The sequence below is a fragment of the Prionailurus viverrinus genome, unplaced genomic scaffold (genome assembly GCF_022837055.1).
Source record: "Prionailurus viverrinus isolate Anna unplaced genomic scaffold, UM_Priviv_1.0 scaffold_35, whole genome shotgun sequence".
NCBI classification, from domain to species: domain Eukaryota; kingdom Metazoa; phylum Chordata; class Mammalia; order Carnivora; family Felidae; genus Prionailurus; species Prionailurus viverrinus.
This window is the reverse complement of record NW_025927605.1, coordinates 3,939,921-3,967,611: the sequence shown is the minus strand read 5'-3', so window position 1 is coordinate 3,967,611 and position 27,691 is coordinate 3,939,921. Positions and strand designations below refer to the sequence as shown.

The following is a 27,691-nucleotide window of genomic DNA, read 5'->3' as shown; positions in this document are numbered from 1 at the left end:
AATGCAGAGGGTTTACGCCTGAAGCCCATTTCAGACCTCTATTGGGAATACTCATTGTCAATTCTGGCAAATGGAAGGACTGTGTGACCCTTCTTTTCGCTTTCCCAGGGACAAGAATGATGAACCCAGGGTGAAATCCAGTTACAACTTCCTTTTACCTTACGATGGAAGCGACACATGTGAAGAGATGTATTTTCCCCCCTCCTATACACGTCACAAAGAGCAAGCCGGTGGGATTTCCAAATAAAGGGGTTTTAAGCAAGACATTTGCAGAAACTACATATTCTTACTCACAATAAATATAGAAAAGATGCAGTGATCAAATGCAGACTCTGCTTGATGAGAGAGGCCCTAATCCATTGGTTTCATTTCTTGAGAAAATGGAAACGTGTTAAATGGAAATAACCAGGGGCCTCAGCCTCCTATGGAGATTGTTACCAAAGGTTCCTTTAATCTGTATTACAAGCACTTTGAATGAGATTGTCTTTGAATCGTTGATAGTGATAGTGGGCTTACTACGTTCTAGACAGTGGGCCAGGTAAACTGCAGACGTTATTTTTAACCTTTGTGGCAACCTCTTCAGTTGGATACTTTTGTCCCATTTTAGAAGAGAGCAATCTGAGGGTCACGACGTCAAGTGACTTATTCAAGGCCACAGAGCCAGGAGGTGGCAAAGACAGGATTCAGGTTGCAGTGCGTTTTATAGACAACATAACCCTGCTTCTTATGGTGAAAACAGAAAAGACAGAGGGTCACTCAGAGCCGCCAGCCATGAGACTGGGTTTCTGCCCTGCACATCAACCTGGAGCTTTCACTCTTTTCTTTTCAAAAAAGCTTTCTCCTTGAATTTCATTTCTCATTGTATAGGCTGAGACCAAAAGAATGACACCACACATGAAATCCTGCAAACGCGTGGGCAAATGTAGTTTTAGTTATACTTTTGACATGTAACTGCATTGTCAGAGATCATATAAAGTACTAGTTCAACTTGCACTTCCTGCACAGGAGCTTGATGTTATGGTCATTAATTTTTGCTTACAAGCAGCTCCCCCCCAACCTGCCCCACCAAGGGTGAGTCCATTGTGATTGCCATAGAAATGAAAACAGGCTATTACTTGCTTACAGACTGGAGGGAATGTGCCAGGTGCAGACTTGTAACTTAGTGATATCATCACGTGATATGGGAATATGATTAACTTGAATTCTTGAACTTGGAGCCGGTTTTGTGCTGACATGTATACTTTCCACCTCTAATGCCTATATGTAAATTTAAAATAATTGTGCTCAAGTATCTATACTTGCCTTTTCTGGGAAGCGAATCTTAGAAGTGAGTCTAAGGGAGAGAAAACAAATGTTTGAAGGGAAATTAAAAAATAAAAAGCACTAGCTAATACTTTAAGTTGGAATTGTTATTTGAGACTGTCCCCAAGTCAGTAAGGGTGAGAGCGCAGAGTGTCCACTGGTCATGTTTTGATTTTATGTCATTCCATGTCATTCTTTCTAGATGTTATAAGGCTCTTAGTAGGTGTAATCCCCCAAGTCCATCCTAGCTTCCCCTCTGGGGTTTCTCTTGCAGTGTGGTGGGACCACTTCGGCACTGATGGTTTCGTATGAAGTCATGAAATTCCAATGCGTGATAAAGAGACCCATATTTAGGGACTACAGATCTTCTCTGGATCTGTATGCCTGTCAGAAATAGGGTCATGCTGTTCCGTGTCCTAGCTGGTATAAGAAGTATAGATACGGAGATTAACACTTCACCTTCACACAGTAACTACTGGAAGAAACAGAGGTAGAGCCATCTGGTTCCACATGTATGTAGGGTTTCACTGCTTTCTTCGAAAGATTGTTTGGAAGAAACTAGAGATTGACCCAAAGGCAAGGATTAGTTTTCATTTTTATGATAGGAAATTCAGTTAGTAGTAATCCTAACTTTTGAACAAAGTATCATTATTGCCTAGGGCCGTAGGCAATAATTGTCATACTGATGATGGCCATGCCTAGTGAATTTCAATCCCCACCTCCTGCAGGGTTTTTACTAATCAGACTCAGTTTCAGTATTTGCATGTCAAAGTTACAGACTATTTTGGAATGTGTTTTGGTAGGAGAAAAAGAATTCACTGTTGTGTAATTAATTGCTTAGAAGGGTATCATGACTTCAGACAAACAGTCCTGAGGTTCAGTCTTGCTCCATGACTTGGTAACTGTAACTTTGGGAGACTTATTTCATATCTTCATATATAATCCTCATTCATAAAATGGGGATAATAGAATAAGGCCAACCCATATGAAATTGCTATTTTTTAAAGGTAAAAAATGATCACGTATTGGCAAGATCATATGATTCAACTTAATAACTTCTACTTCATGGGGTCAGTGTGAGGATTAAATGAGAAATGCATATAAAATGCATGCATACTGCTTAGCTCATAGTAAGTGCTCAATAAATGGTAGATACTATTATCTGTAAGCAAGTCACATTATTATTTTCAATATAATCACACTCAAAATCCTGTTTACTTATAAACTTATGTATCAAAATTTAAATCCAAGCTATTCATTTACTAGAATAGGACGAGAGAGGGCAAAATGATTTTTCCTGTAAACATTTGCAAGGCAGTTACTGCTTACTGAAATGCAAAATGGGTGAGAATACAGTATGTATCTTTTTGGGTCTGACTTCCCTCAGCATAGTGTTTTCAAGGTTCATCTCTTCGCACTGTGTATAAGTTGCCAAATAATATTCTGTTGTGGGACCTACTGCATTTTGTTTATCCATCGATCAGTTGATGGACATTTGAGTTGTTTCTACTTTGGGCTTATGTATAATGCTGCTACAAACATTTCTGTACAAAAGAACAAATTATATGATTCCATTTATTTGAAATGTCCAGAGTAAGCAAATCCATAGAAGAAGTGGATTTGGTTGCCAGAACTGGGGGGAAGAGAAGTGGGGGGTGACTCCTACTGGGGTTTCTTTTCTTTTGTTTAATGTTTATTTTGAGACACACAGAGAGAGAGAGAGGTAGAGAGAGAGGGGAGAGAGAGAATCCAAAGCAGGCTCTGTGCTGAGGGGCTCGATCACATGACCCTGAGATCATGACCTAAGCCAAAATGCAGAATCTGACGCTTAATGAACTGTGCCACCAGGCACTTCTGGGGTTTCTTTTCTGAACGATGAAAATGTCCTAAAACTAGACAGTAATGATGGTTGCACAATCCTGTGAACATCCTGAAGACCACTGAATTGTGTACTTTATGAGGATGAATTTTATGGTGTATGAATTTTATCTCATTAAGGCTATTATTTAAAAAAACAGTGAGAAATATTTCATAACATACATTCACCCCATAAAGAAAGAGAACACCGGATGATTTATGCAGTTTTGTCATAAGGAGAAGCATTCTGTCTTGAGAAGGTTTTCACTAATTTTGTGTTTAATCTATTCCCATTTCTTTTTTTTAATTTTTTTTTTGTTTTTTATTTTAGAAACAGAAAGCAGGAGTGGAGGAGATGGGCAGAGGGAGAGAGACAGATAGAGAAGGGAGAATTTTTTTTTTAAGTTTTTATTTATTTATTTTTGAGACAGAGCATGAGCAGGGGAGGAGCAGAGAGAGAGGGAGACACAGAATCCGAAGCAGGCTCCAGGCTCCAAGCTATCAGCACAGAGCCTGATGCGGGGCCTGAACTCACGGAGTGTGAGATCATGACCTGAGCTGAAGTCGGACGCCCAACTGACTGAGCCACCCAGGCGCCCCTAGAACAAGAGAATCTTAAGCAGGCTCTAGGTTCAGCACAGAGCCCAACCCAGGGCTCGAGGGCTTGATCCTAGGACCCTGGGATCGTGACATTAGCTGAAATCAAGAGTCTGATATTCACCTGTGCCCCTAATCTATTCCCATTTCAAGCCTGATGTGCTTCATTCTTATTCTGCTCAGCATTTGAAATCGGAGTCTGACTCTCAAATTATTCGAAGAGCTGAGTTGAGTTGTTTTTTTTTTTAAGTTTATGTATTTATTTTGTGTGTGTGTGTGAGAGAGAGTGAGAGAGAGAGAGAGAGAGAGAGAGAGAGAGAGAGAGAGAAGCAGTGGGGAGGGGCAGAGAGAGAGGGAGACAGAGGATCTGAAACGGGCTCTGTGCTGACAGCAGAGAGCCCGATTTGGAGCTCAAACTCACGAACCGTGAGATGATGACCTGAGCTGAATTCGGACACTTAACTGACTTGTGCCACCCAGGCGCCCTGAGCTGAGGTGAATTTTAAAAGGCAATGAAGACAATGGAAAAGAAAGCAGATGTAACTCAAAGCTAGCAGGATTATACCAATATCAAAAATCCAATGAAATTAACCAAGAAATTGGCTCAATTAAGAATCCAGAGGATTCTCCCGAAAGGAGATTTTGTAATTCGGAAACAGGAAAGATTAGAGAGTGGTTTATTTGCAATTTGCAGGGACTCCTCTGCTTTGCAAAGTTTAGTATAATTCAAATGTGCTATAATTTTCAGGAACGTTAACAAATTGATATTAGGTGGTCTATAGCTTATACCCAATGTGTTTCATGGTAAAGATGGTGGCAATGAGGTTTTAAATGTCCTAGTGCTCACTGGGTTTTATTTTTGTAGGCAGTTTGCAACTCCTCTGAATAAAACATCTATATTCAGTTATAGAGACTGATAAATGGGCTTTCCCCCGCTTCTGATCACTACAAATTTTTAATAGCGCTTTCTGATGGCCACTTTCTTGTAGGGAGCAAAAATTATGTCTACGTGTCTTTCAAACCCTCAGCAGCATCTCCCAGCAACTGTTTACACATCTTCTTCCATCTCTTTGGTTTCACACGACACAACCTTGCCGTCCACCACTTCTTCCACAATCGTCTTAATCTTCCTTTTTCTCTTCACATCTGAATTTAGATTTAAGTATAAAATGTTAATTCAGGAACATGCCTCTGCTGACTTATAATATTCAGTTCTAAATCATCATGATTTTACATGTATTTTTTCCTAAAAAGAAAAGAAACCCATTCTTTTTCTTAAATAATCTTGTCAAATTTATAAATGCCGAAAATGTGTCACTGTCTCCAAATTCACAAATTTTCTTCTCTCCCCACCCCCAAAGAGGAAGATACAATATCGAATTAAGCCAAATGTACTTTTTCATCTTATTTTTTTTCCCCTTTCATGATCCCAGGATGTCTCAGAACGGTAATAGCATGGGCCGAGAAAACTACCCTGTTGTGGGAGTATGACAAACTTCCCATGTTGGGGGTTTCTTTATATAACGTGCCTGATTTTTAGAATCCCTAGGGTAATATCTGCTGACTTGAAAACCGATCTCTCTTTACTTTTCACCAGTGGCATTTAATAAGTGGTAAGCTGCTGAGTGAGAATTCAGTCTTACAGGAAATATGTGAAATTAGAACACTTACCTTTCTCCTCCAGGGTGCTCGGCAGATGCTCTATAGTTGTGTTTGTCTGTCTGTATTTTTTAAGAAAAGAAAAAGAGACAGGAAAAGGTGTTATCACCATTTTGAAAATGAAACACTGTCCTGCCTTTTTTGTTTCAAAATAAAGTCTGTGTGATGTGTGTTTTAATGCTGTGTTTGCATTCCCCCCTTTACCATCTCTCTCTCTCTCTCTCTCTCTCTCTCTCTCTCTTTCTCTATACAGATATCTCTATATCTCTATCTATCTATCTATCTATCTATCTATCCAGATATCTATCTATCTCTATCTATCTCTCTCTATATATACAGATAGATAGATAGATAGCTCCAAAACTGACCTGTTTACCCTGTGCTAGAAGTTTTTGTAATAAAAATAACAAAATTACAGTGGAAGTTTAAATCTTGTGTTCTCTTACTGAGTTTCTTGGGTGTGGTAGTTGAAGACAGTTGCTATGGCAATACTGATGATTCTCAAACTGGTCTCAAACTCTGTTGTTCATTTCATGACCTCTCAATGAGGATTTTTAAAAGTTATTGTTGTGTTAAAAGTTATTCAATTATGTATTAATCATAAAAATTAGCAAAGCATAATCTGTATCATCTACTGTAGAACCATCTTCTAAGTTGGTCCTACACATACTTGGTATCTGGAGGATGGGTGTACTTTTGGTATATTTTTGTTTTGTTGTTGGTGGCACATGTGTAATTGCTTTTGTGCTAGGGATTGCATTGGTGCTGGGGAATGAGTGACAGTGTAATATGTAGACATTAAAATAGAACAGCATGTAGACACTGGCACATATCCCTTGATTCTAAGAGCCTTACGTGACATCTTCTCCTTCCAGAAGGCGGCGGTAAGTAGCAATTTCCTGCTCAAGCCGGGTCTTTATGTCAAGGAGGATATTGTACTCCTTGTTCTGGCGTTCTGTATCACTCCAAATCTGTGTCATTTGGGCTTCTATGGAGTTCAGCAGTGCCTGGATGGTGGCCAATTGGCTACCATAACGAGCTCTGGTCTCCTCTAATGTACGCTCCAAAGATTCTTTCTATGAGCACAAGAAAAAGTGGATGTTTCTTAGTTGAAAACTTAAGAGGTGGCTCAATTTTAATTTCATTTGAGGAGAACTTCCACTGCTAGTCATTGTGGGCATGACTCTTATTTCTAGCTTTGTTTCCCCCTCTTTCCATCTAGGCGACCTCAGCCAGCTGCTAGGATCCCCAGTTCCTGGAGTCTTTTGTTCGTTTTTAGCCTTGCGCTCACTGTTGTCTTACTGTGGTATGTTGTATTATTGTTCTCAACGTTTGCCTCCTCTCCCTGTGATTGTGGTGCCCCTCCAAGTGGAGGATTAGGTTTCCTCATCCCTGTTGACAGGAGGCTTGGTCATGCGACTTTCTTTGGCTAATGCAATGCCGGTGAAGCTGACAAATGCCTTTTCTGAGAAGCTTTAGGAGCTATCGCATGGTCTGGCCATTGCTTTTTTCTTTCTGCAACAACACTGGCATGCCCTGGCTAGGGTCACCTCCTTTAGCCTTACCCCCACAGTGGAAATGCCATGGAGCAGAGCTGCAGCCAACCCATGGTGGGGTAGTGTTGTTACTGTAAGACACCATGACAGGAGCTGACTGATTTGCTTAGCCTGAAATGTCTTTACCCCTATTGTTCAACTACACATTCATCTCACATTTTAAGATCTAGTTTAAAGGCCACTTTCTCTGTGATGTCTACTCAGGTAGACCTCCAGGTCTTCTTCCAGGTCTACTTGCCCCTCTGCATCCTTGCAGTACATTGCCCTTGTCCTTGATTTCTTTCTGTGTTTTAATTATAATCGGTGGTTTGGCCTGTTTCCCTGCCAGCCCTGCAAGGGTGAGGGGTTATTTCCTAGAGTTTTCTGCATCCCCAGAGTTCCTCACACAGGCACTTAGTAAGCATACACTACATTGAGAGTGTGAAGTTAGATGTGCTTTACCATACTGAGGTGGGACTGGAGTTCGATCTCTAGGTTCCGGTAGGTGTGTCTCAGCTCCTTTACTTGAGCCTCATTGTCTTTGATCTCTTGAGTGCTCCCTGTGACTTGTTGCTGCAGAAGTTGAGTCTAAAGTTCCAAAAATGAAAAAAAAAAAAAAAGTGAGTAAGGAGAGAGAGAAAAGAAAGAACATGAGTTATCTTTTTTTTGAAGGACAGCTTCTACATAGTTGCTTACCCTTTGGAATTATGCTATTACCTGTGTCTCAAACTGTTCCTTGGCCTTCTGAAGGTTCTCCTGGACTATTGTTTCGTACTTCTGCCTCAATTCATTCATGATGGTGCCAAGCTCCAGGCCTGGAGCAGCATCCACTTCTACACATACGGTATCGCCCAGATGTCTGCGTAGGCTGTCTACTTCCTACAAGAGTGAACATCCTAATTATAGTCTGAAGCACATTCTCAGATGAGGCTGGGCAGAAAGAGTAAGTCTTATGGCTTCTTTCATGAGGAATGAGGAAAAAAGCAAGAAAATAATTTAGGTAGGGCTTATTGTAGTGTGGGTACTGCTCTAAGTCATTGAACCCTGACAGCTCATACCCTTATTGTTGTCATCTTCTTACCAACTCCCCCCTCCTTATTATCGTCATTAGAGCCATTTCTATCATTCCCAACACTGCTTCTGAGCATGGCCTCACCTCCTGATGTTCTTTTTTGAGGAGATCCAGGTCTTTAGTCAGTTCTTTAATTTGAATCTCCAAGTCTGTTCTACTTAGGGATAGATCAGCCGAGACCTTATTCAGGCCTTGGATATCACTCTCCACTGTCAGGCGCGTCTCCCTCTCAGCCTCATACCTGTGAATTAATTGGTATGCAGAGATAATTGAGTCCTCCAGAAGCCATTATAGAAGAGATAGTCCTAATATAACGAGATATTTTTACGTGGTATATGAGGAGATCGATTTCAATACATTGTATCCTTCTTTATACATATCAAAAATGTTCATGGGAACCCAGGAATCAGATAATTTGCTCCATAATATAATCTCTGGAGTGATTGGTAAAAAAAAAGCAATCCGAAATAACTCTTAAAAGTTCCTAAATTCTCGAATATATTTTTAAGGAAATAAAAAAAAAATACTTGCTTTAATTAATGTGTCAGCAAAAGATTCTCATTATTGATATTAAATAATGGTTAGATTTACTTAATGAATGCATGTGATCAATTTATTATTTTTATTACTTTGTAAGCAGATGCATCCAAAGTGATTTATCTTAAAAATTCATGATTCTCTTCCAAAATCTTACCTACTCCATTTTTATTAAAGTAGCAAAACTTAAAAAAAATGATAATGCAGTGGAACACCCAGATATTGACTTGGTATAATTGGAATGAACAAACGTTTACTGCTTTAGTCTTCAGATTTGCTTTCCCATTTCCTCCTTTTGGATCCTTTGTAACATTAAAATGCTACCCTTTTAAGCCACAAAGGAGTTTTTAGTACCAATGCATTGTACACATTCAGGATGAGAAAGCCCTAGTATAGGAGCCATTTATGAGGAACAGTTCTGATCACATGTAGTGTGATATGGCTGCAAGAGAGTGAACACAATCTGAGCTGCTTTAATCATAGTCCTACTTATTTGGTTGGGCAGACCCTATTGTAAAACACCAGCAGACTCAGAAGCATCAAAGGTCACCCCTGGAACTTGGGCTGTACATTTGCAGGCACTCCAAGAAGCATGGATGACTCACTTGGGGAATCACTGAGCATAGACAAATGTCTTGCTTCAGATAAGAGAAGGGCACCTATGCAGAAGGGGAGTTGTAAATTGCTTTGGTGTCACTCCAAAGGGCAGAATTAGGTTCAGTGGGTGAAAAGGTAGATGAAGGGTTACTAAAAAAGAATGTTCTAGCGACTAGAGCTAACCAGTGAAAAATACTAAGAATGTGGGAGAGGGAAGTCTAGCCCTGAGTGCTGGGCTGGACCAGATAACTTCCACCACCCTTCAAACTCCCAGATCCTGAAATTACTTAAGGTAGCTCCTTTACCAACAAGAATGTGGAAAGATGAATGTCATTAGGCACAGCTAAAAGGAATCCTTTTCCAGGAAGTTTTACCATGGTGCTAGAACCTACTTCAGCCTGAGGTCCTCAGCAGCTAGTTTGGCATTATCAATTTGCAGGACACAGTGAAAATTTTGCAGTTGTACACTTTTAATCTGGAAAATACATGAGAAAGAATGACATTTTCAACTGGAAAAAAGTTTCAAATGATTGAGTTTATCTTCAGATACAACCACTATTCTATCAAAGATGATGTTCCTTTCAACCATGAAAATAGGAAGGGCAATGCTATGGGCATTTAACATAATCGAGTCATAAAATACAACTCTGGTCCCAGGGTTAGGTGAGCTTTCTTATGGTTTTACAAAAGGAAGAATTTCATTCAACTCAAACCATCAAACTTTATCGAGTGCCTTCACCTTGATGTTGTTCCTGCTGAGAATATTCCTGTTAGCCTTTCTCACTTGGTGAACAACTTCTCCTCCATGTCTCACCTTCTACATCCTTGCCTCAAGGAAGTCTCAGTGATTTCTTCAAGGCAGAACTGGATGAATTGCCTGTGTTCTCACTGCCCTATAGGGCCCTCCTTGCTAACATCTATCCCTCTGTGTGGATTAAGCCTTTGTGTCTGTTCCTCCGAATCACATTATGTTTCCATATTCTCCAATGCTCAGCGTGGTGTCCAGCACTTAGTATCTACCAACTATTGGCTGAATGAATGGACACTTTGCTATGTGAGAGTTGTGTTGGGCACTGAAGCTGTCAGGATGGATAAGCCCTCGATCTTAAAAAAGGGGTTCCCGAATGGGTGCGTTCCCTAAGATATATATGGGTCCAGGCTGCTTGTAGAAGATGTTACAATGGTCTGTGTCTTTCAGCAGATCCAGCTGCCTTTCTGTGTATACTGAGGCCACCAAGGAGGTGGCCTTTGCTATAAAGGAATATGAATGTTAAAATAGGAATGAAAATGAAAGGGATTCTTTCCTCGATTAGATACGAATTTTAAAGCAGAGCAAGTGCTCGTGTCATAAGTGCCCTTCACTTTGGAGCAAAGTTCACTCCCTTTATTACACACAGTTGATAAATAGAACTCCACCTTTCTCTGATAATGTGGGAGTAGGCTGTGATATAATTGCAACAAATTTGAGTTGGGGGCAATAGAACATCTTATTGCTGTAGAAGCGGCTTCTGAACTGATGATGGGATTATTAAACAGGGCATTGAAAAATCTGGACCTCACGAATACCTACATCCCTTCCCCTTATTTCCACCCTGGGTCACTTCATCATTGAAATTTTTCGTATGGTGTCTTAATACTAATATTACAAATTTACATAAATTAAAGGAGGAGCATCTCTGCATTGACTGGGAATTCACAAGTTAATGGGAACTGGGTGAAAAAAAATATTTATCATCACATAAAAATTTTAGCTCTTCTTAGAAAAATTTTTTACTATCCACTTAGCTGTGTCCTGATAAACTGTGACAAAAATACAGATTACAAGACTGGAGGGTAACATTTTCATATTTTCCGTGTAACTATATTGTAAAAAGTTAACAAAGTATGATTTACAGTCATCCAGTTATGTAGTCAGCTATTCAACCACTAAGCGTAGATTATGGAATTCACCATTTTTATAGATATAGCATTTCAGCCTAATTTGCTTTCTAACATCTATTTGCACCCACCTAACATAGATGCCCCTTTGCTATGCCGTGCAGCTCAGCAGTAGAGTGGAAAGCAAAGGCATCATCCCTTACCTGGTCTTGCAGCTCTTTTATTTGTTGGTAATATGCACTGTCGTCCCTGATGCCGGGTGTGTTTGTTTCATACCACTGCTTGATGAGCAGTTCGAGTTTGGAGTTGGACTGCTCCAGGGAGTGTACTTTCTCCAGGTAGCTTGCTAGGCGGTCGTTTAGGTTCTGCATGGTCATCTTATCATTGCCAGCAAACACGTCTCCTCTGGTGAGATCACTCCCATAGCCCACCATGGGTCTGGAGGTCGAGATGCGGATGCCCTGGCCTCCAGCCCCCCCATAGACGCTGGGTGCCGCCCCAAAGTGCTGCATGCCTCCCTTCCCATACATGGAACCTCTCATGCTGAGTGCAGGGCCTTGCAAGGAGGAACTCAGGCTTCTGTGGAAGCTTCTGCCGGTGAATTCCATTGGAGATGGTAGGAGGGAGCACCTGAAGCTTCAGGATGGCTGGAGCAGAATCTGACTCTGGGTGGTGGATGAGCTGACCTTTTATACAGTTCGTAGGAAAGGAACACCTCCTCTGCTGACACCTCACCGCAGGACTCACACCGCTGTCCACCTTGCCTTGCTGTGTGTTTTCTTTTTCTCTTTGTACAGCAGTCTGTTCCATTTCATTCCAGAAACTACGCCTAGAGGCATTCCTTAGAGGCTTTTCTCAGGGGCGATTCCTTTTTTTTTAAACAGAGACAACAAAAGGAAACCAGAAGATGTATTCTTTTAGCCCTTGCACCTGCCTTGGCAGATTTTTTTTTTAATCATAATACACACATAAAGAATATTTGCAAACCCTGTAAATAATTTAGATACCTAAAGAAACAGACATAGGTACATAATAGTAAGCTACACTGGTTTAAAAGAACAATGGTTTAAAAGAACAATGTTTTAAAATCTTTTTTAATTTATCATTTTCTTTTTGGTGAGAGCATTTAAGTTCTTCTTTTTCATAAATTCCAAGTATACAGTACAGTGTTATCAACTACGGTCACCGTATTTTGCATTAGATCCTCAGACCTTATTCATCTAAAAGCTGAAAGTTTGTATTCTTTTACCTCTCCCTATTTTCCCAACCCCCCAGGACCTGGCAGCCCCTGTTTCTATGAGCTCAACTTTTTTTTCTGTCCTTAAGATTCCACATATAATATTTGTCCTCTCTGTCTGGCTTATTTCACTTAACATAATGCCCCCAGAGTCCATCTATGTTGTTACAGGGTTCCCTTCTTTTTCGTGACTGAATAATATTTCAGTGTGTGTGTGTGTGTGTGTGTGTGTGTGTGTGTGTGTGATCTTCTTTAGCCATTCATCTTTTTGTGAATCTTTTTAAGCTGTTTCTATATCTTGGCTGTTGTGAATAATGCTGCAATGAACATAGGAGATCAGATGCCTTTGAGATAGTGATTTTTATTTCCTTTGGATATATACCTAGAACTGGGATTGTTGGATCATATGGTAATTCTATATTTAATTTTTGAAGAACCTCCATATTAATTTCCATAGTGGCTGCACCACTTTACATTACCACCAGCGGTGCACAGGGTTCCCTTTTCTCCATGTCCTCACCAGCGTTTTTGACGATGACAATTCTAACAGGTTGAGGTGATAGCTCATTGCGGCTTTGATTTGCATAAGAACAGTGGCTTATAGATATTGATAATCACTTTCAGAATCTCCATTTTATGCTTTTTTTGGCTTTTAGGTTTATCCCTATTTAGAGGTTGTATTTTATAAAATTATTAAAATGTTTTGTACAAACACAAAACCTCAAGTGTTTAAAACAGGAATGAAACATTTATACATTTGGAGATGTAGCTTGGGGAAGTGAATTAAATGAATTTAGGTGAGTGGTGGATAGATGATTTTGAGTTTTTCTTTTTCCTGATTCTAATGTTCTAAGACTAGGTAAGTCGTTAAAAGTTTCCATCAATGCCTGGCTTTAGGTCTTGTTCCCTGAAAACAGAATAAATAGCATAGTGCTTTGCACTTGACCTGGTACATGGAGGAGTCTCTCTCTCTCCTGTTACAAGGTCAGCTCAGCAGTCCCTATGAGACAGATTGCTTGCTCCATCCGTTCTGAAACTACATGTTCATTGCAGCTGCTCCCTCCTAGAATCTCTAATGGATTTGGGTGGCTCAAGTTTTCACGGAAGCCTGACCTTCTCACGGGTCCACAGACTGATAGCTTAAGTGGAGTCATTATATGTATAGACAGGTGTGTAGACAGGGGTGTAGAGAGTGTAGAGAGTTAAACCTACTTCATACTCTTTATGATATATATGATATATATGTGGATATCTCTTACTTATATTTTCATCCATTCATATATGCATCAGCCAATACTCACTGAGTGTTCACCACCAGTAACTGAACATGTACTAAGCAGACCTAGCTTTTTGTTACAAACCTTAAATTACTTTGTAAATAGCTGTCACAGCTAAAATCTTTAGTGAAAAACTTCAAAAAAATTTTTTTTAATGTTTACTTATTTTTGAGAGAGAGAGCGAGCGAGCGAGCATGAGTGGGGTAGGGGCAGAGAGAGAGGGAGACACAGAATCCAAAGCAAGCTCCAGGCTCTGAGCTGTCAGCACAGAGCCTCATGCGGGGCTTGAACTCACAGATCATGAGATCATGACCTGAGCTGAAGTTGGTGCTTAACCCACTGAGCCACCCAGGTGCCCCAATAACTTTTTATGAACACATGAACTGTGTTCTTTTATGTGTATATATTCACAAAAGTAATGTGTAATGTGTCTTTTGTTGTTGCTTAATGGGGGAGAAAGAGATTGAGTAAAGTCACTGGAGAATTTTACTGTTTAAATTACACAAGTTTTGCAGTGTGTTAGTTTCAGCTAAGAGTTTAATACAATAACACATATGGTCAAGGCATGTAGAAGCGTTATTTAAATCAAGAGTTAGCTTTGTAAGAGTTGGGATATCAGTGCAGTTATTTAAACATGATAATTTTTGTTTTCTTCTTTGGCACAATTATTTCTTGTGGCTGCACCCAATTATGTTTAAGTGAAAGAGTTAAAATCTCATTAAAATCATTAACATCATTTTTAAATTTTTTGAGAAATGACTATGTTATTCCACCAGTTTTGGCTAGTATTTGTAGGTTTTTTGAGATTTCAAATTTAAACTAAAATATGGTACTGTAGGGCTGTTATTATTTTAATTGAAGTATAATTAACATATGGTGTTATATTAGTTTCAGGTGTACATTATGATTCAACAAGTCTATAGTTATGGGTTCAGCCATCCAATCTAGAAAAATTCCTATTGTGAAGACTCCCACATGTTTGTGTCAGGGCAGGAGAATTTCTCAGCTCCTCTATCACGGTGAGTTTTATGCTTTGGTAGATTATTATAACTTCTAATGTGATCATATGAAACCAGGGTGGTATTTCATAGCAATTAATTTTTCTGAATTATATCTGAAGACTAGATATGGACCTTATAGACTCTTATTCATTAACAAGTCATTTAGAATTTAGAGCCCCCGCTATTCCAGGCTGTTGGATGACAGCATCTATAAATAAATATTTATTAGATCCCAACTTATAGCTAATCAGTGGTGCATTTTGACCTCTGAGACAGACTCTGATGAGGATGTTAATGATTAATACTAAGTATGCCCAGTAATTTCGAGAGTTATTACAAGCACTGCAGTTTTCAGAGGATTTTCAACTTTTCCCCCCCAACATGGACAAGGTATTGCAGTCCCAATGCGAGACATATAGAATCTGGGGTGGGGGTGGGGCTGTGTGGGCGTTCTCTTGCCCAGATATCTTAGTTAGGATATATTGCTGTCATTGGTTGTGGAGTATGGCATATAGGAACTGTGGATGTTTGTAGGCAGTGTGGTTCTAGACACCATACAAAGTTAATTCAGAAAAAAATGATGGCCTCTGTGTTTAGAAACTGGTGTACTTGGGGCACCTGGGTGGCTCAGTCGGTTAAGCGTCCGACTTCAGCTCAGGGCACGATCTCGCGGTCTGTGAGTTCGAGCCCTGCGTCCGGCTCTGGGCTGATGGCTCAGAGCCTGGAGCCTGCTTCCGATTCTGTGTCTCCCTCTCTCTCTGCCCCTCCCCCGTTCATGCTCTGTCTCTCTCTGTCTCAAAAATAAATAAACGTTAAAAAAAATAAATAAAAAATAAAAACTGGTGTACTTAATGAAATAGTTACAAGTGAAATGATACGGAAAGGAATAGAATATCTCCATATTAAAAAAAGAAATTATAATTGTTTCAGGCAAGCTATACATATAATATACAAAAGTAAATTCCAGGTTCGTTAAAGATGTAAAGTGAAAGGTAAAAGCTATAAAATGTTCAGATGAAAATATAGAATACGATCTCTAGGAATTAGGGTAAAGGAATATTTCTTAAACAAGACACAAAAAGTGCAAACTGTGATATTAACAATTTTTGTTCATTAAAGGATACCATAATTATAATGCAAAAAGCCCCAAACAGGGAGGGGATATTTATAATATATGTAAGTGACAGGGAATTACTTTCCAGAATATATTAAGAATACCTACAAATAAATAAGAAAGCAAAAACAACCGAGTGAGAAAGTTGGCAAAAACATGAATGGATGCACAGAAGAGGAAAGCCGATCGGCCCATTTCACACCTGCCAACTGGAATAAATTAGAAGGATGGACAAGGGGAATTCTTACACACTAATAGTAGGTGTGTAAATAAGTACAATTACTTTGGAAAACAGTTATATATTATCTCAGAACCATGAGCATGCACATACCTATCATCCAGTAACTCCATTCCTAGGTACGTATTCTAGAGAAACCCTTACACATATTTATCTGAAGTCAAATACAAGAATATTCACAGAAGTATTGTTCATAATACTAACACACACACACACTCAAAACAACGCAAATGTTCAACAGAATGAATAAATACGTTGACAGATATTCATACAACGGAATATGATGCAGCAGTTCAAAATGGATAAACTAGGGGTGCCTGGGTGGCTCAGTGAGTTGAGCATCCGACTCTTGATTTTGGTTCAGGTCATGATTCCAGGGTTGTGGAATTGAGCCCCACATTGAACTCTGTGTGGAGTCCACTTAAGATCCTCTCTCTCTCTCTCTCTCTCTCTCTGTCTGTCTCCCTTGCTCACGACTCTCTCCCTCTCTAAAGAAATGAAATGGATAAACTACATTCTTGACATGGATGAATCCAAAAGCATGTGTAGTGAGAGAAATGATACAAAATAATATATCCCAGTAAATTCAATTTATATAAATTACAAAAATAGGCAAAACTAAATATTATATGATTAAGGGATATACATATAGATAGTTGGCAGATTGCACACAACAGTCACAGAATCCTCCTGAAGCTGTATACACACCCCTTTGCAAATCCTCTTAGAGTTTAAGGGGCATATGGACCATCTCTATTTTTTTTTTGAGGCTCCTGATATATTGAACAAATGAAAACAATCCAGAATGAGGTAGTCAAAATTACCATGGTTAAAGTATTTTTATTGCCTACACAGTACCATTTTCAACACAAAGATATTATAATATGTTTGTATCAATACAAGATTTATAAAAAACACTTATTTCATGCTTTGTAGGCTCTGTGATCTGGTGCTGGGACACTTTTGACTGACCAGGTGAATGTCTTCTTTCAGTCCTGGAAGTGATCACTGAAACCATTTGAATTTAACCTCCAAAGTCTCTGAATGGGAAGCCATAGGCCGAATGGCCCTCTTCCTGCAATTGGCCCTGTGCCTGGATTATTTCACCAAAGTTTGATGTTATACCAAGGACAGCTGGTAGGTACTTCTTTTATATTAGCTTGACTAAGAGAGAGCCCAACCAAATTCCTCCCAAAACAGAATAATTTATCCCCAAGGCAAATATAGTTTCTATTCTTAGAATGACAGGTAAGAGGGGCGCCTGTGTGGCTCAGTCAGTTGATTGTCTGATTCTTGATTTCGGCTCAGGTCATGATCCCAGGGTTGTGTGACTGAGCCCCACGTTGGGCTCTGCACTGAGTGTGGAGCCTGCTTAAGATTCTCTCTCTCTTCCTTTGCCCCTCTCCTCCCCATTCATGCTCTCTCTAAAAACTTTTTTAAAAATGACAGTTAACTTACAATTTAAAAGTAACAGTTCCTGGGGCGCCTGGGTGGCACAGTCGGTTAAGCGTCTGACTTCAGCCAGGTCACGATCTCGCGGTCCGGGAGTTCGAGCCCCGCGTCAGGCTCTGGGCTGATGGCTCGGAGCCTGGAGCCTGTTTCCGATTCTGTGTCTCCCTCTCTCTCTGCCCCTCCCCTGTTCATGCTCTGTCTCTCTCTGTCCCAAAAATAAATAAACGTTGAAAAAAAAAATTAAAATAAATAAATAAATAAAAGTAACAGTTCCTGCTTCTAGCCATCAATTGTTCATAAATGTCGAGGTCCATCTCAAAACACCTGCCTACCACCACAAATGCAGAATTTCACTTCTTTGAAAAATTCCTGGCACTTTTGTGGTCAAGCTCAATACATAGCTCTTTAAGATCTAACCCCTGCCTGCCTTTCCAGAGTCCCCTTCCTACCAGCCCTGTGCCACCAGCTCTACTCTTTAGGAACACAAGCCACTGGTACTCCTCCACGCCACACCTCTGTATGGATGTCATTTTTTCCAGGAAGAATCTTTGTACTCCCAAACTCTTTCCTTTCCAAGATGCCCAGCTATCTTGGTTTGCCTAAGACTGGGAGGTTTTCTGGGGTGTCAGACTTTGAATGTTACAATCAGGAAAGTTCCAGGCAAACTGGGACAGTCGGTCATCCTGTTCATCTCTTCCATGCATGTCTCTCTGGGGTACACCTGTGCACACTCTGGTCCTGATTCCTTTGTTGAATGAATGGGTTTGGACGTGAGGAGTAGAAGGAGATAAGGATAACTCCCAGGGTTCTGACTTGGGTGAGTGGGTAATGATAGTTTACTAAGGGAGGCCCTGGGACAGGGCTGGGAGAGGGTCTGGGGAGGGGTTGTTGTAAAGGAATATGTGATGTGTTCATTTGTAGACATGCCGCGTTTTAGTGTCTGTGCTATTAGATGCACATGGAGAAGGCCTCTATGAAGGTGGCTGTAGAATATTCTGATCTGGCAGGAACTGAGTTGGAGGTGTATAATGACGTAACAGGCGAGGTTTGCTCCACCTTGTTGGTTCGCACATTATCCCTCATATAAAAATTGCCACCGTAATTCTAGTCCACTTGGTCTTTTCAGAACCCCAGAGTCAAACCTCTGCACAGAGAGACCACAGGTGACAGGGAGGAACCTCGCCTTGCATGGGCCTTGTCACTGCATTAAGGTTTTTTCCTTCTCTAGACTACTCTGCATTGCCACACAACTGAACATTTCATTCATTGCAATAAACTAAAAATGTAGTAGTTATGGTGCTTAAGTACAATTTGTGAAGGATCCAAAAAGTCTGCCTAGACTTAGCAGCTAAATGGTAATAACCAATTAGCATTGGTTATGTATGTGTGTATATATATGTGTGTGTGTGTGTGTGTATAACCAACATATACATATATATATATATATATATATATATATACACATATATCATTACTTTATTTTTTTATTCATTTATTCATTCATTCAAGTTAGTTAACATACAGTGTAGTATTGGTTTCAGTAGTGGAACCCAGTGATTCATCTCTTACATATGACACCCAGTGCTCATCCTGAAACGTGCCCTCCTTAATACCTATCACCCATTTAACTCATCCCCACCCACCTCCCCTCCAGCAACCCCCAGTTTGTTCTCTGTATTTAAGAGTCTCTTATGGGTTGCCTCCCTCTCTGTTTTTATCTTATTTTTCCTTCCTTCCTCCTATGGTCATGTGTTGTGTTTCTTAAATTCCACATACGAGTTAAATCATGTGATATTTGTCTTTCTTTGACTTATTTCGCTTAGGATAATACATTCTAATTCCATCCACATTGGTACAAATGGCAAGATTTCATTCTTTTTGATTGCCGAGTAGACTATATTTTAAGGAAAGAAGTGATCCGTGGTTCAGTTTAATGGTGTCCTTTCATGTTATTTGAACAATCCAGACTTACTATTTTTGAAAACAAGTAAACAAGTGGCAGTTACTCACTGTGTGTTATTTTTTGTGGTGCTTAATTTTCAATACAAAAAACTATAGGCTCTTGTATTTGGAGGAGACCTTGAAAATCATCTAGGCCATGTTTCTTCTCACTTGATGAACAGGACAGCTGGGGTGTTAATAGATTTATTGACTTGCTTATGGCAACAGTGCAAATATAGAAAGTTGGTCAACTTAATCCACATAATGTTTGCTCTCTATCTTGGTTTTCAGCAAGTTTGCCTGACCCAGGAAAGCTGTCCTGCAAACAGCACCCTGATAAAGAAATGAAACTCTCACTGATTAGATTACTGTTTAAAGGTCTAATATAAGTTATATGCCCCACACATAACGAGTTTCCACCCTGGGGCTAAAGACCTACTCTTCCTGTATCTTCCTTCATTTGCTCCTACTAGCACAACGTTGAAGTAGATTCTGTAAGATGTGGCAGTGATCACTGGCCCCAGGATGTTCCTTAAACGAGGCACGGTATATACGGATACAAGCAGATGAAGAGATGTATTATTAATTAGCCTTTCGGAACACAAACAACACATGTGTTCACATTTCAACTCCGTTGGGTGTGTCATTACTTTTTAATGTGTGCACATTTAAGTTGGAAAACCTGTACAAAGCAGATGAGTGATTAAAAGAGAAATTCTCGATGCTGATATTGAAAATCTCTTGTAGGGAATAGGACAGAACTTGAGAAACAAAGGAGGGAGAGAGAGAGAGAAAGAGAGTGCATGAGAGCAAGAGAGGGAAACTGAGAGACAGTAAGCTTTTCAACATCTAATTTCGGAAGGAGGAGTTGTAAACAGATTTTAGGAAAATGCCTATAAAGATCAACATTTTGTGAACGAGGCAGTTGGCAAAGCCTGAATCAAAATTTTGACAGCTAGCTTTTAAAAAATGAAAAATAGGGGCACCTGGGTGGGTTAGTCTGTTAAGCGTCCAACTTCAGCTCAGGACATGATCTCATGGTTTGTGGGTTCAAACCCCACATCGGGCTCTGTGCTGACAGCTCAGAACCTGCAGCCTGCTTCTGATTCTGTGTCTCCCTCTCTCTCTGCCCCTCCCTGACTCTCTCTCTCTCTCTTTCTCTCTCAAAAATAAACATTAAAAAAAGAAAAAAAAGAAAAAAAGAAAAATAACCAGGTAAAATAAATCACATCATTTATTCTTTGTTGAATAAATGAATGGTGTGTCCAGTCTCCAGTTATGTTCATTGAGTGTAGTAAATACAACATTTGACTAGAAGTCAGGTTTTTAATTTCTAATTCAGATCCTTCCTTCTGCCCTGCCCCGCCCCCCACCACACAGACACAGACAGGGCCTTAACACTGTTAAAGTGGAAATACCAGACAGCGAAATTGGCCCTAGAAGCAACAATCAATTAGTTAGACACTGCTGTCAAGGAATGCCTCTAGCAGAGGACATACTGACATGGGTTTTAGTTTTAACCTTTATTTTAATTTTTAATGTGGGTTGATAGGAAAGATGAGCAAGGGTGGGATATGAGAATAGAACACTGAGACCCAGACGGGCCCCGCAGATAAAGAAGGGGTGAGTTCAGTCAGCCTTCGGGCTCTGGGGTCCAGGTTATGTATTATTTGTTGAGTTGGGATGCTAGCATATGATAAGGTAATAAATCCTTAGGTCATCCTGCTTGGGCATCAGAGGGTTAGGAGGAAAGAACCCCACTGTGAGGAGCCCCATTTAACCCAACTTAGAAAAGTGAAAGCAGAGAACCCCTATCGTTACAACAAGATTCACTAGTGCCAATAACCAGCGCAGAGAGCGGAGCCTTTGTGCAGTTTTGCGCTGTGTCCCTGCGCTGTGTTTCTAGCCACGTAACCAGAGGCTTTTCACATTTCTGGGGACGTCCTAGGTGTCAGCGGAGACTTGGTTTATTCATATTTTCTCCAAGAACGAGTTGCTACTCTTCAGCTCTCACCACGCTACTAACATTTTTGATGCCTCATGTTCTGCAAAGGCCTCCTGTTTTGGTGTTTTCTACTTTTTTTAAGCAATGAAAACCCAGGAAAAGCCTGGCGCAATTTCTCATGTGTTTGACACATATGTTGAGGGATACTTAATAATTGCTGCCCTGGGCAAAATATAGCAGGATTTTATGGCCAAGTCTCATGTTGATAGAGTGGACAGGCTGGTAGCTACACACACTTTTTCAAAATAAATGCATCTCTGTGAAATGAGCTGTCAGGAGGACCACAGGGCTTGGAAGCCTGGCGTAATTAAGGCGCAATGTATTGGTTCTGAAGAACTGACATTAATGTTGACACATGAGGTTTCTGGGCAATTTGATCTATACCAATAATTCATTTTGTTCCCCGCTGCAGGACTCATTTTGTTCCTAAGTCATTTGAGGCTTTATTAAAGATTTACCTGGTGGCTTTTTAAAAGCACAGTATTTACTGTGCTGTGTGTGTTCAGTCACCAGTTATGTTTATTGAACATAATAAGTATGACATTCGGCCAGAGGTCAGGTTTTTAACCTCGAATTCATCCCCCCTCCTACCCTGCCAGATTCACACCAACATAGGGCCGTATCATTGGCAAAATGGAGACACCAGACAGCACAATTGGCCCTAGAAGCGATGATGAATTAGTCACAGATGAAAATGGAAACCAATTATTCTGGCCTGTCACGCTCTTATGGTAAAGCCACTGTTCTTGATCTGCTTTGTCACAATGATTACAATCATTTTGTCTCCTTCGTTTTGCATTTTAGTATTCCAGGAATTATCTCCCACATTCTTTTATTTTTATTTTTAATCTTTATTTATTTTTGACGAGAGAGAGACAGAGGGTGAGCGGGGAAGGAACAGAGAGAGGGGGAGACACAGAATCGGAAGCAGGCTCCAGGCTCTGAGCTGTCAGCACAGAGCCCAATGCCGGGCTCAAACTCATGAACCGTGAGATTATGACATGAGCCGAAGTCAGATGCTTGACCAACTAAGCCACCCAGGCACCCCTCCCACATTCTTAATGTGGGAACTTGAATGAAATCTTTTGGGAGAACTGTAAGAAATCTTTTAAGGACTTTGTCCTTTTTACAGTTCTGTCAAAGTGGATTCAGCAAGCACTTTGTATATTATTTCAAAGCTTTGGTGTTTTAAAATTGTACTAAGATATTAATACCCACGGGCGTTAATCCCAAAGGTAAAATTGCCATCATAAAATCTACTTTTTAGGATGAACCAGCTCTTTTGATGCGGAAAGAATAAAGTCATTAGGGGAAAAAAATGGCTGCAAACCTGAAACTGACTGAGAAATTCTAAATCCATCTTTCAAAGATCATCCTAAAACTTGTGCCTTCATCATAAAACAATTCATTGGTAATTGGTTTTGAGTTGGTCTTCCATTTTTTTCCTTGTAAGCCTATTTGCCCAGTGTTACTCTGATATGCTCCATATTGAAACTTGAAATGCAGTGTATGTGTGGACACACATACTGTATACAGTTCGTAAATGTGAACACACATGTGTTCGCAACGTTCCGCTATAAAGGAAATGTCAGATTTACATATTCCCTGAACTGGAAGAATAAAAGGTTGATGACAACTTTGTATTTTCTTAAGTATTGAGAAACATATACATTTATTTATTTATTAAAAGTTTATTTATTTATTTGAGAGAGCACAAGTTGCAGGGAGAGGTGCAGGGAGAGCAGGAGAGGGAGAGAATGCCAAGCAGGCTCTGCACCGTCAGCAGAACCCAACATGGGGCTCGAACTCATGAGCCATGAGATCATGACCTGAGCCGAAACCAAGAGTCAGACACTTAACTGACTGAGCCACCCAGGCACCCTGAGAAAGTTATACATTTGAAAAACAGACTCAGAAAAAGAATTAAAGAACATCTTTGTCTCGGTGTGGCTATTAAAAAGCAACTATTCAAAACCATCCAACATCACTTTTGCCTTTTTACTGCTCTGCGATCCAGAACCTGCTGCTGGTATTATAGATACCAAGGGTTGAAAGCACAGTGTTTGGAGATCTGGATTAGAATCCCGTCTTACTTGCTGTGTGAACATGGGTAAGTTCTTAACCTCTCTCAGCCTCACTTTCCTTATATGGAAAGTAGAGGATCGTTAATGGCGCCTAGCATGGCGCTGTTGTGGGGATTAAATGAGATGACGTTTTGGAGTGCCTGTCACAACACCTGACATGTAGCAAAAGCACTCAGTGAGCTGTAGCTACTAGTAGCAGCAGTGAGCCTAGTAGAGCTGTAGTGATTGTGAACTTGGTGATGGAGATAAGGAAAGAGCCACCAACATTTACCACTCAGTGCGCAGTAGGGCTAGTGGCATTGTCACTGATACTGATTGAGCCCGTGTGGCTAGTACCAGATAAGCTGAAGGACAACCTTCTGGATGAAAATGTAATTGAGAAAGCATGTAATAAGTCTGAGATATATACATATCTCAGTATATGATATATATGTATATGTATACTATATACATACAGTGATTGACCCGTAAGTATTATAAGGGGGAGAAGCAACGAATGATTTACATAGAGCATCAACACATCAGATATTCATGTGCTGGGCACTGAGGATAGAAAGATGCAGAAGACAAGGTCCGGTCCTCAAGTCTGCTCCACTCTGGTGTGTGTGTGTGTGTGTGTATGTGTGCACGTGCATGCGTGTGCATGTGCACAAATGCGTATGTTGGAGTGGAAGGAGCCAGAGCAGCAAACTTAGTGTGGTGAGAAGTTGAGGGATGAACTCAGCTATCAAGTTGTTCCCTCCTTGGATGGTGTCCAGGGCTGGTCTCACGTTCCCACCCCAGGGAGTTTATAATCAGATGGAGAGGATAGATAAGGGAAAGCTCCAGTGGCATTTCTCGAACAGTGCTGTTCAACAGCAATGGTACATCTAAGTTAAAGTTTTCTAGGAGCTGCATTTAAAAAGGTAAAAAAAGGGGCGCCTGGGTGGCTCAGTCGGCTAAGCGTCTGACTTCGGCTCAGGTCACCATCTCGCGGTCCGTGAGTGCGAGCCCTGTGTTGGGCTCTGTGCTGACTGCTCAGAGCCTGGAGCCTGTTTCAGATTCTGTGTCTCCCTCTCTCTCTGACCCTCCCCCGTTCATGCTCTGTCTTTCTCTGTCTCAAAAATAAATAATCGTTAAAAAAAAAATTAAAAAAATAAAAAGGTAAAAAAAAAGATGGGATTAATTTTAATAAGATATTTTGTTCAAGCCAATATATCCAAAACATATAATCTATAAAATTATTAATGAGATACTTTGCCTTTTTTTTTTTTTTAACTGTCTTTGAAATGTGGTATTCACTTAAACTCACAGCACATCTCCATTTGGACAAGCACTCAGTAGGTCCATGAGGTTAATGGCTGCCTTACTGACAGTTCTAGACTAAGCTACTCAAAGTGTGGTCCTCAGTCTCATAGTATAGGTGTCCCCTACTCTTGGGGTCCCTTTGTCACCTGGGTCCCGTACTCACCTCCCTTCATTTTCACAAGATCCTTGGTGAATCACCAAAGCTTGAGATGCACTGCCTGGTGATTTGAAAGGCTGGTTATTTGAGATCACCTCTAATCATAACTGTGCTGTACATTTCCTTATCATAGTTTAGGTAAACCATCTTATCATAACCAGACCAAAGGTAGGGTTCATTTTAGCCCTTGTTGGAATTAGTGGCATCTCATTAGGTTTTTGTAAATCAGATGGTTGAGTTATTTTAGTGAAAAATGAAGGAAGGGTAGAGCCAAAGATGATACAGAGACAACTTTTCATTCAACAATGACACTACCATTGTCATCATAGCTATTCTTTTTGGACATATGTTTTGAGAGGGAAAAAGAGGAGGAGAGAGAGTGAGAGGGTCTGGTTAGTTTCCTAACTCATGGGTTTTTCATTATGTCAGAGTCCTTCCCCCTGGGGTTGACTTCACTGGCACATGACCTTAGAAGGTCCTGGCCTTTGCTTTGATGCTCTGCAGTGTGGAAATTCTTAATAATTTTGAACAAGAGGTCCCAAATTTTCATTTTGCATTGGGTTCTTCAGATTTTGTACCTCGTTCTGTGCTCCTCTAAGTGTGTTCTTAATATTCACCTGCACCTGTAAGAGTAAATGGATTAGGTAGGGTTTGGGAGGAGCTAATGCTGTCTTTCACTTCCCCATTGCTAGGATCTCTTTATAGCCTGAGAAATTAAAAAGAGATAATCCTGGCCTTGGGGGGAATTGGGCTCAATGACGCATTAGACAAGGTGTTTTAAAACCAGTTTTCTGTGAAGGCTAAATGCTAGAATTGTATAACAAAACACCATTCACCACATGACAAAGGGGCAGTTCCTAAATCAACGTGTATAAGCAGTCCCACCCTCCCCACCATCTCCACCAGGTTTACCATTATCTACCCACACTGTTGGAACCATGTTCAGATACATCTGGGCAATGCCAGTGAGTCAGCTGGACCCATCCATGTTGAAGTTTTATATGGGAGAAAGTTAAATGTTCACTTGCTTCTATTTTGTCAGGATTTTAATAATGAAGTGTAATAATAAATAAAGTGTAGAAGTATATTGGTAGTTTTAGGGCTCAGACCTGAAATCAAATGCTTTGAGACCTGCAAAAGCCCTTGAGTTTTAATGCTAACCTGCTTGGTACAATTTGTAATGCCTTAAACTCAAAGTTTGATCCCTGGATCCACAATGTTGGCCTCACCTGGGGCTGGTTAGACATGCAGATCTTGGGCCCCACCTCAGACTGGCTGAATAATCTGCATTTTCAAAAGATCCTCAGGGGACTTATGTGCATTGGTAAGGTTAAGGAGTGCTGTAATCATGTACCCAACATCTGGTTATCTTGGTTGAGGGGTGGGATAGCAAGAAATTTAACCCATTTCCGAGACCTCCCAGAGAATTATGGGGAAGCAAGGGCTCTCAAAGAGTGGTCCCCAGGTGGCCGGCATCAGCATCACCTGGGCACTTGTTGCAAATACATATCCTCAGGCCCTTCCTGATCCTCTGAATCAAAGACCCTGGAGGTGGGAGCCCAGCAATCTCAGTCTTAAATCCTCCAGGTGATTCTGACGCGCAAAGTTTGAGAACCACTGCTAGAAAGTAACGGTAGTAGTGACGTAGGAAGACCTTTCAACTGATTGTACATTTTAGTTTTGAATGCTTTGTTTTGTCAAGTGGAGTCCAGTGTAAAATCGGACAGTTTCGCAAGGCAAGAGAGCAATTCTAACTTGGGAAGAAACCATCAGGCTCCGAGACTGATTTAACTGTTAGTTGAAATTTATTTTTATTTTCAAGGGCGATTTGAACAAGGAAAGTGGCTAGAAAGAAACTAAATCATTGAAAAAAATAAAGTGAACGAAATGACCTGGGATTAATGAGCCCAGGGGTGCAAAGAGCGAAAGGAAAAACAGTCGATCTCCATTTTATTTCTGTAAATAGTGAGAGGGCCTCGTCGTAAGGGCTTACCCAGAACAGGAAGAAGTTCTTTCTCTCTTGCCTCAGAGTGGCAGGCAGGGCCTTGTGTTCTTCATTCAGAACTTCTGGAGAATCTATTATGATGGATCTGATGCTGTGACAGACCGTGGGGTCCAGAGATGACCAAGGACCTCCATGATGCCAAGGAGGCTGCAGTCTCGTTGGGGAAGCTGATTAGTAGATCAGTAATTATAAATCACTGTAAGTTTCAAGAAGAGTTTGGGGGATGTCGGGTAGGGATTCCCAAGTGAAACTGGATGAGAGAGAGTCATTGAAACTTCCCTGCAGGTGGTCTCATGCCAGTGCAGCATTCAACCAGCCAGGCCACCAGGTGGAGGGATGTGGGGGATGGCCCATGCACCCTGCACGTGCAATAATGAATGACTTATGTCACATACCGTAAATCTGAGTGTTCTACAAATGCTTCTTCAGTGCCCACCTGCTATGTGCGACATTGTTCTAGGCCACAGGGATGCTTCAGTGAGCAAAACAGACAAAAATTTCTGTTGCCGGAGCTTCATTCTAGCTAGAATTGTATCTAGAAAGATTGTATTATATCAATCAGTTGTGTTGATGCATTCAGTTGCATATTGTATCTAGAGGACTTCGGCAAAAATGATAAAAGCTAATGTTATATAATTCTACCAGAAAGGTGGAGAAATGGGAACTGGGGTGTGGAGTGGTATCAGAATCCTGTCTTGTCATCTTCCACACCAGCAATTTAGGTTTTTAACATCTTAAGTTGAATAATTAAGAAATAGCCGTAGAAGCATGTTCTTTAGCAATATGCAGGTTAATACCCGAAGAAATCGTTACAAGATCTTAAAGAGGAAGATTGAGGAGGACGAGAACCTGCTATTAT

At 40.5% G+C, this 27,691-nt stretch overlaps 1 protein-coding gene and 1 long non-coding RNA gene across 2 annotated transcripts in view; one reads left to right on the top strand and one right to left on the bottom strand.

Moving 5' to 3' along the window:
• LOC125158668 (uncharacterized) overlaps nt 1-27,691 on the top strand; it is a 151,258-nt gene that overhangs the window by 46,044 nt on the left and 77,523 nt on the right. Inside the window, exon 3 of the long non-coding RNA XR_007149452.1 lies at nt 16,838-17,038. This is a non-coding gene — a long non-coding RNA (uncharacterized LOC125158668). The remainder of the gene's footprint in view (nt 1-16,837; nt 17,039-27,691) is intronic.
• On the bottom strand, nt 4,805-11,642 carry KRT20 (keratin 20). The gene is made up of 8 exons (XM_047845972.1): nt 11,238-11,642; nt 9,549-9,631; nt 8,107-8,263; nt 7,668-7,829; nt 7,413-7,538; nt 6,276-6,491; nt 5,428-5,473; nt 4,805-4,902 (listed from the first exon to the last, which is right to left on the bottom strand). The coding sequence occupies exons 1-8, from the start codon at nt 11,640-11,642 to the stop codon at nt 4,805-4,807; spliced, it is 1,293 nt and encodes a 430-aa protein (XP_047701928.1).